This window comes from Macrobrachium rosenbergii, chromosome 28 (genome assembly GCF_040412425.1).
Source record: "Macrobrachium rosenbergii isolate ZJJX-2024 chromosome 28, ASM4041242v1, whole genome shotgun sequence".
Lineage (NCBI taxonomy): Eukaryota > Metazoa > Arthropoda > Malacostraca > Decapoda > Palaemonidae > Macrobrachium > Macrobrachium rosenbergii.
Window position 1 is genome coordinate 24,023,133 of NC_089768.1, and position 9,368 is coordinate 24,032,500.

Sequence of the window (9,368 nt, forward strand, 5' to 3'; positions counted from 1 at the left end):
GAGTCTTTATCTCTTATGTTTTATTGGGATGGAATGTTGCCAAATCTATCACATTGTAAATATGTATGTCTTCGGAAGTTACTTTTCTCAAAGATTTCTATAGATTTCTATACTCCACTTTTCCTCTGTCGTCTTTACTTCTATGGAACCCCAGGTTTGAAAGATTTATTTTCATGTGAAAAGTTATACATCTCAAGGTCCACTAGAATTCATACTTATTTTTCCCCTTTTTTTGGTCATCTCTTCAAGACTGAGTTTTAGAGAATACGCCCTTTGGTAATTAATCGTATATCCCTAAAAGGAATTTATTTAAAAAAAAAAAAAAATCTGATGCTACCGTTTTCTTCATAGGCACCTTTCTGCATAAATTCATATTTTCTCTTTCGTACCATTACCCATTTTCTGTAACTTGTTTAATATGAATTACGTGTACACTATCAATAAAAATAATAAAGATTTAGATCTAAGGATTTATAACACGAAGCCAAGGAAAAACTGGATAACAAGATTCTACCCAATTTTCAAAATGTGTTCCTCGAGAGATTTTGCTCAGATGACAAATGTTACCTGATTACGGAAATTGGTTCTTGATTTACTTAGGAGTCGGTCATTGAACAGACAAGTTGCGAAGAGAGTAACTCAGGAAAGTACATTATTATTATTATTATTATTATTATTATTATTATTATTATTATTATTATTATTATTATTATTATTATTATTATTATTTTATATGTCAATTATGATCGGTTCATCTTCTTTAATTTCTCTGTTCTTTAGTGTTCTGTAAATGAAAACTATTGTGCCGACTTTGTCTCTCTGTCCGCCCTCAGATCTTAAAGACTACTGATGCTAGAGGGCTGCAAATCGGTATGTTGATCACCCACCCACCCTCCAGTCATCAAACATTCCAAATTGCAGCCCTCTAGCTTCAGTAAATTTTATTTTATTTGAGGTTAAAGTTAGCCATAAACGTGCTTCTGGGAACAATGTAGGATAGACCACCACCGGGACGTGATTAAAGTGGCATGGGCCGCGGCTCATACAGCATTATACCGAGACCACCGAAAGACAGAATATTTTCGGTGGCCTTGATTATGCGCTGTAGCTGCTGTACAGAAAACTGATGAACGATAATTAAATCTCTTTCAGAGACCTAACTTCCATACACATAATTATATTTCGCAAACACCAGTTTCCAAAATCTTTTGCTCAGTATGAGCGATTAGTTTTTTGGAAAATACAAGGCGACAGACGCTACTGAATCGGTATCAAGTCCGCTTAGGAGCAATGAATCTTGCATTTCATTGATATTTTGTCACCCAATCAGCGCCCTTCAGGGTCTGAAAATGTATTGGAATTTGACAATGAGTGAAAGTGTTCAAGTAATTAACTAGTCTTATAGATTCCTACTGATAATTTCATATTGTTTCTTTTGTTTATTTACATGGTTCATTTGTGAAGAAAACATTATGCTTGTGGTTCTGGAAAAGGGCAACATTTGCGTTGTTATTAACAGCAATGTTTCGCATGAGGTTGAGAGAATCTTCATTGTGTAAATTGCGATGATAAGATTCAGAATATGATGCTAATTATAGAAAGCTGTTTGTATTGCATTATAACAATATTTTTACAAGTCTTGTAACTCTTCGTAAGTAACCTTATACATGATCTACTCTGAGTCAACAGATACTTACAGCTTCAGATATATTTTAAGTAAAAAAAAAAAATGTAGCCGCTATCAATCTGCAAAACTGGTTCTTGACTTTAGTTCTATAAAGATCAAATGGTAAGTCTGATAGATATGGCCTGTGGCCAAATAAGACTTGAATACAAGGCCATAATTTCTACCTTGGGTTGGGTCAGTTTTACTAGGGTCCCCCGTCTGTCGTAGATTGCATCGGAAAGTATGAATTTTCGTGGTATTTATTTGATCCCTGTCAAAAAGTATGCCCTTTACAAGTGGATTTTTTGGATGCGCTAAAAACTACACACATCCGTACACACACACACACACACACACACACTTAGTATGAATTTTCGTGGTATTTATTTGATCCCTGCCAAAATGTATGCCCCTTAAAAGTGGATTTTTTGGATACACTAAAATTTACACAGGTCTCGTGCACATACACACACACACATTAGAAGTTACTTACATGCACGGTACACAGGAGAAATGCCTACCCATTTCCAACTTTCGCTGCAGACAGACACAAAATGAGAGTTAAATATCTGTTTTTCAGAAAACATGAAGTTCTCACCAGCATCAACTGTGCGCTCTGTGAAAGTTTGTTTTAACAGACTGAGTGAAATATGACTTCCAAACCACATTGGACTTTCTTAGTGACAGAAGATCTGACGTGGGAGTCTTTGAAAATGGTCTCGGTGTCAATCTCGAGTGAAGACGCACGATTAAGCGCAGGCTTAAAGGTGCTACCTCATCAATATATATATATATATATATATATATATATATATATATATATATATATATATATATATATATATATATATATATTATATATAATTTATATACATACATATACATACATACATACATATATATATGTATACATATACATATACATACTGCATATATGACTGGTGAAACTTACCACGTACAACGGCGGCTTCATAGAAATGGCAGTGTGTCATAATCAAGACAGAAAATTAACAGTGTGTGTTTTAAATATTGTTGTAGCTTAAGCTTCCTTGGGAAAGAGAAGGTCTACATCTCGGTCAAGTGAGTGAGACTACGAGTCTGGCAAAGTAAGGAAACGAACGAAAACGAGCTACAGCATGAGAGGAAATAAGTAATAGGCAGACGAGCTCGTTTTGACTTTCCCGATGACCAGAATCGTAGCAGAGCGAACAGTGCCACGTTATCGCTTTTTAAATCATCAAATATGGTATGTTTTTTCTGAGTGACTTTTAGCAAATATATCTTGTCAGAGCCTGCTTTAAAAAATAAATAATCTACACATAAATATTTAATATCTCTCTCTCTCTCTCTCTCTCTCTCTCTCTCTCTCTCTCTCTCTCTCTCTCTCTCTCTCTCTCTATTGCTCAGAGAAAATTTCAGACAACACTGAATCTTGTTGTAAGTCATAGACAGGCTGATTTCCCTCTTGAACCCTCTTGGGTTTGAAGTCTTTTGGCTTTGTCCTTAATGATTTTCCGCTGTAGATTTAAAAACAAAGAAAAAGAAGGTTAGGTCATTCTGAAACAAGGACGGGAGTTTACCTACGATCTCTTCTCCCGTTAGACATATTTGCATGAAAGTAGGTTATGTGTATTCAACTCAAATAAAAAAAAAAAAAGACTTGTTTGCCAAGCAACGCAAACCAAGGGCGTACAGCTTTAAAAGTATAAGTTGTACGATAATATTTTATCTTTCCTCTGCATGACTTTAAAATCTGTGGTCGCCATGTATTCTATCTACGTTTTTTCTTTTATTCTCTTAAAATAGTTTTTCTCTTGCTTAGCAAATTAAAAGTCATTCAGCTTCGTCAATATTAATAAGTGCTCGTCATAAATCATAATTATAAAAATAATAATAATAATAGTTAAAATAAAAACAGGTGATTAATATTAATAAGTGCTCATCATAAATCATAATTATGAAAATAATAATAATAGGAGTAAAAGTAATAATTCGAGGTTAACCTACAGAATACTAAATATTAAACGGTGTAAATGAAACAAAACATTGTATATCTTTTTTCATGTTTTTTTATTTCTCAACATTACACTGATTCCTCTCTAAAGGAAAAAAAAAGTTGGGGAGGGGGAGTCACTGGGAGGGAGAAGAGGAAGGGGGTGGGGAGTGGGGGTGGGGAAAGGGGTCATGGACAACTCAAACCGTCAAATATATATTATGTACAATGGAATAACAACATCCTCTTTATGCGCCTAAAACAATTCACCCTTCGATGAAATCCCTTTGTCCTTAGCGTAATAATAATAATAATAATAATAATAATAATAAATAATAATAATAATAATAATAATAATAATGATGATGATGGTTGCGAAACGGTATAGATAAAATTTTCGTAATTTATTGGGCACATTTTATTACAAGGGGCAGAGGTACTTCTTTTATACCCAGAAATAGATAGCTACATTGTACGATGATATGCAAGATAAGCATATTAAAGTTTTAATGGTAAGTTCGCTCGCATATTTGTTTGTTTGTAATTCATTCAATTTTATATATATATATATATATATATATATATATATATATATATATATATATATATATATATATGTATATATATATATACAGTATGTATATATATATATATATATTATGTATATATATTATATACATATGTACATATATATATATATATATATATATATATATATATATATATATATATATTTTACCAAAATATAATGGAATAACAGTTTGGCTAAGCAGCTGAGGTAGAACTTGAAACTGCAAAATAGAAAAAAAAAAAATAATACATAAATAATAACACATCGAAGGTTGTTAATTTAATCTTAACAAAATCTTTGCTATTTCAGGTGATTAAAGACGTTAGCATTTGAAACCCTTATGAAAATCCATCAGACACTAAATGACTCACTATCCAGTGGAATGGAGAACTCTCATTCTATAAGTCGGAGAGGAATTCTCTCATTCTCCTCACGGAGGAAATTTTGCCTGGAGAAAATGAAGAGCCCTCCTGCCCCTTGTGACGTCACACCTTGATCTCGCCCACTGGACAACTACGGGTAAAGTATATGTATTCCGAATGCTGTAAATTCGCAACAACAACAGTAACATCCAGTGCGATATAATTAAAACAAAGGAACTAAGGACAAACAGATTCATCGCGTATTTTATGCGAAAAGGGGAAAGAACAGAGAACAATTGTAGGGGGTGAGAAAGATTCCGCACATCGCAATCATTATAATATCATGGGACTGATCATCCCCTCTGACAACATTATTCTTTGTTTTGTTTTTTTTTTTCTTCAAAGGTCTCTATCTCTGTCTCTCTTTCTCTCTCTCTTTCTCTCTCCCGTCACGCACTTCGAGACATGGAAAGCCCGTCCTGGAAACGAAGAACTCGCTTCTCGCCGGCGTTAGTCTGTTTACTCGCTCTTTGTTTTATTGCGTTGTGATGAGGAGATTTGCGGGAGGTGGGAGTTAAGGGGGATAGGAAGGGGTCGGGGGGGGGGGGCTACGTTAAACCTCATTAACCTGGCTCACAAATATTGGAGGAGGGGAAGGTCAGCTAGTCGTTTTATGGATACATTCGGGGGCGATTAGGGAAAGTTTAATCTCGATATCGGACTTGACGAACATGGCCAGCGGGAAGCGTGTCTTCGTCAGGAGAAGAATTCCTTCTTATTTCAACAAATAAAAAAAAAAAGGAAAGGAAAATAAAAAAATAATAAAAATAGGGCTGATGACGACTCGGAGAGCAATTGCCATGAGGATTTCCAACGTGTCATGAGGAAGAAGAAGAAGAAGAAGTCGGCGACTAAATCATCATGCTGTGATTTTTAATAATAATGAATCATCCTTCAACAAAACTAGCTACTTTATTTACTCTACTGATCGGCGTTTGGGAGGACTTCGGCGGAAGATGCAACAAATAGCCGGAGCTGCTGTGGAAAGTTGACTTACATATATACGCAGATACATACATATGCCTGCGCATGCATACACACACACATATATATATATGGGTGCGTGCGTATGTATGTCAACTGCATAACATCATTCCTGCTTCGTGATAACTCGCACGTTTCTTTGAAATATGTCAGCGACAAGTTAAGTGAATTATATGACAAACCATCTCCCTAATCTGAATTACAAATGAATGAAGTGAGCCTTCTTTTAGGAGAAACAATTAGGTAATTATAAGCTTTCGACCTCAGAGACTAGCTGAATCTACGAGCTTGGAATCTCATAAGCTTTTGCTACAGTAAAAAAAAATTTTTTTCCTCAAAAAATTGTGCAGGAATGTGGCTTCTATAATTCTTTTATTTTTCTTGCACACTCTCATAACCGAAAAATCTTAGAGACGAACCCTTGCAAAGCTGGGGATGAATCCTGGAGGAATATAAATGGAATTATATACTTCCAGAAATTCAAGAAAAAAAATATTTAATGTTCATGAAAATCTTTTATGAACAAAAGACATGAGAGCATGACTTGATTTTTTTTTTTTTCACTTTAGACGCGTATTTCGAAAAATAAAAATCATGGTTGATTCTTCATGCTCTCTTTAGTTCCTTGTAAGGACTGGAGTTTATTCACTTTTACAAAAATAATGCAAATATCTCCTCCTATATATTTTATTACGTTCCAACACCCGAACCTTAAAGAGACTGAAAAATGCAGCCACCAGAACAAGTTTTTTTTTTTTCTCGAAGAAAGAGAAAAAAAGATTAAATGTTATCTGATTTAAAATTTTCACGAGTTCTCGTGATCTGACACTGACTTGACTTGAAGAGACTACGTTGGTTGGTGTGCTTGTTAGTTTTGATTCCAAAGAAATCGCATCCGTTCATTTTAGTTCTCATTATCTAGATCTGTTGCACCACTCCGTCTAGTCCTGAACGCCCCGGCTATAAGTAGAAACTCTGATAGCTCTCACCCGTTAGATATTGGTAGGTCTTAAGTCCGCGTATCTTTAACTAAACTGAGACTTCAGTGATTTTATCAACGTACCTTCAATGCAAAGCAACGGCTCTCGATCGATCGAGGTCTCTTAAAATATCAGTCGAAAATCAGACGTGAACTTTCATCTGCTTAGGCAAGACTTTTTATTTTTGGGGGATGGGGGTTGGGGGGGGGGAGATACTTGTATGTAATTTATGTCTGAATTCACATCTTTAAAAAATTAGTAAAATAAATAGATTAATGAATAACTCAAAATCTTTCGGGCCATTATCATACGTCTCGGATTATGTCTGACTACATGCTTTCTAAAAACAAAAACCAGAAAAAAAAAATAATCTATCATCTCCGTCATCTAGACACTCAGACCAGTTAACATCATCGCCAAAAAACAACAAAACCAGTCTCCACATTTCGATGGCTGTGGCGGTCTCCTCAAGTGTCTGGGTGAATCTCAGCGGTCAGTACGGGCAGTCGCTACCGAAGCGCGTTCAAGCGTACATTGGACAAAGAAGAAAACGGACACGTTGAATCCTCGTTTGCATTTATCAAGATCCTTATCATATTAAGATGTATCTTCGGGATAAATGGCGATCATTGATAAAAGAGGCTCATTAAATAATGAGGAAGTCGTACATTATTTAATGGTTTCAATGTAGAGTGGAAATCATTAATGGGAATCTTCATGTAATGGACAACACCATTTCTTAGAGTATCCTTATTTAACTGTAATACATAATTATGGGGATCATCGTTTATTAGGGCATCCTTATCAAGTACGGATAGGGAAGTTCCCTAATCACCAATAGTTACAGAAGGCCAGAAGTAAGTCGATGGCTCAGTGGCTCTGGTTATTATTGTTCAAAGTGAGTCTGGAAATCGGTTTCTGGAGAGTCTTTCTGTACAAGTTATGACGATTTGGTGGAGCAAACTAGTAACGTTTAGGCTATACTAAAGAGGTCCCCGGCTAAAGTTGAGCCCGAAGCCGTTTCTTTTACTTCTGACCTGCTGCCCTCTGAGCGAATTAGTCTCAGCATAACTCTCTACCTGGCATCTCCGATCATTCTTTTAATGCTAGAATTTGGCTGACATTGAAACATTAGAAATACTCCTTATTACGAAAAATGCTAAAATGCTTTTTTTTCCTTTTTTGTGTTTTTTTTTTTGTTTTTAGATTTCACTCATCATCTTCATAACTAAACTCATGAAGGCTATTGGTTTACACAAGAGAATAAAAAATACACTATTTTAGTCAAAATGTTTTGCAAATGCTGTTGATGGAGCGGCATGCGACTACGTAGTTCTTACGCCTTGACGCTCAGTACAGATCTTGCAGTCTAAGCTACTTATAAAAGAACACCTTTTGTACGCACCACAGTAGAATAATGATATGCACTTTCTGCACACTTCCTTTCGTATAACATTAGTATAATTTTTTTATCTAGAAGCTCTTGACCACAGTACAGTCATAACATTCCAACTCAGTCAGCACAAGTTTGATAAGAAGCACAAGTTTATATAGCATGTCTTCCGGACCATGTCTTTGAAATACTCAAATCACCGCACTTCACTCTTTTTTTTTGTTTTGTTTTGTTTTGTATGCAAAAATCAATTTTCTGTCTTACAATCCATGGTTATATTTTCCCATTACCGTCCTTTTTTTCGTGGGGAGTACAGAACATTCATCACAATATTTTGGGGGTGAATTACAAACCTATCAGTGCACAATTTGTTCTTGAACATTCTGTGAGTGAGACATTTGATTTCCACAAGATTGTTAGGCTTCTACACATTAAAAAGTGCCGATACGGTTCCGCTTCTGGTGGGAAGTGACTTAAGTACAATACAACAAAAATCTTTGGTAATATTGAGACTTCCCAGCCGAAGCTAGTATCCAGGTACACCTCGACAAGGTCAGACATTACTGAGGTAATGTTGCCTAACCAACTTGCAGAGCTGGGGTACGAGAACTATGAGTTACTGGTGACGTACAGCCTATTGCTGAGTGGATAACATAACCGTGTGTCAACTGTAAACTTGGCCAAACACACGTCTGCTACTTCTGGTATCCTTTGCTGGGGTCAGATGATGTATCCAATTGTTAGGGGTGAGCACTAAACGAACACTGCTGGCTTGGGCATGACGATGAACTCGAGGCGTTTCTGGTATCGTTGCAAAGTTTATGGTCAGATCACCTTGGGAAATGGTACTGCAGTAGCATCTGTGAATTATGTATGGTAAGGTTTTGTAATGCATTGCTATAAGAACTGAAGTTGGTATCTCCTTTAGCCATGGCGTGGCTACACCGGATGCTGCTGTGAATGTTGTTCACGCAGCATTACAGCTGCTGCTACTTCGGAAATCTATGTATCCTCTACCTGTGTGACAGCAGTCCAAGCTACAGCAGTCATGTGTATGTTTTTATTTCAATTAAAATAAAAAAAAAACTGGAATGTTTTGAGAAATTGTTGGTTAGGTAGGCAATAAGAACTTAAAGACAAGAGTTACCCAGAAGTTGCTCAATTAGTAAAAAAAGGAAAAAAAAAAGTCGAAAGCAGGGAATGACAGTAAGGAAGATAACAGAAAGTTAACCATTGAGAAAACACAAATAATCAGCTTCATAGATCGTGGAAGATTATCCAGGTGTTTGCAACCCCTCGACTGCCTTAGGTGAGGAGATTGTGCTGGGCGTCAGCAGCGTACCAAGAATACATGTAAGG

General features: G+C 35.9%; 1 protein-coding gene across 1 annotated transcript in view; it reads right to left on the reverse strand.

The window, feature by feature from the left end:
* Positions 1-7,783: 7,783 nt before the first annotated feature.
* The window catches only part of LOC136854127 (homeotic protein distal-less-like), a 140,294-nt gene continuing 138,709 nt past the window's right edge, over positions 7,784-9,368 (reverse strand). Inside the window, exon 4 of the mRNA XM_067130338.1 lies at positions 7,784-9,368. This exon is cut by the window's right edge and continues 510 nt beyond it. Coding sequence (XP_066986439.1) covers positions 9,315-9,368 — 54 coding nt within the window. The 3' untranslated portion in view covers positions 7,784-9,314.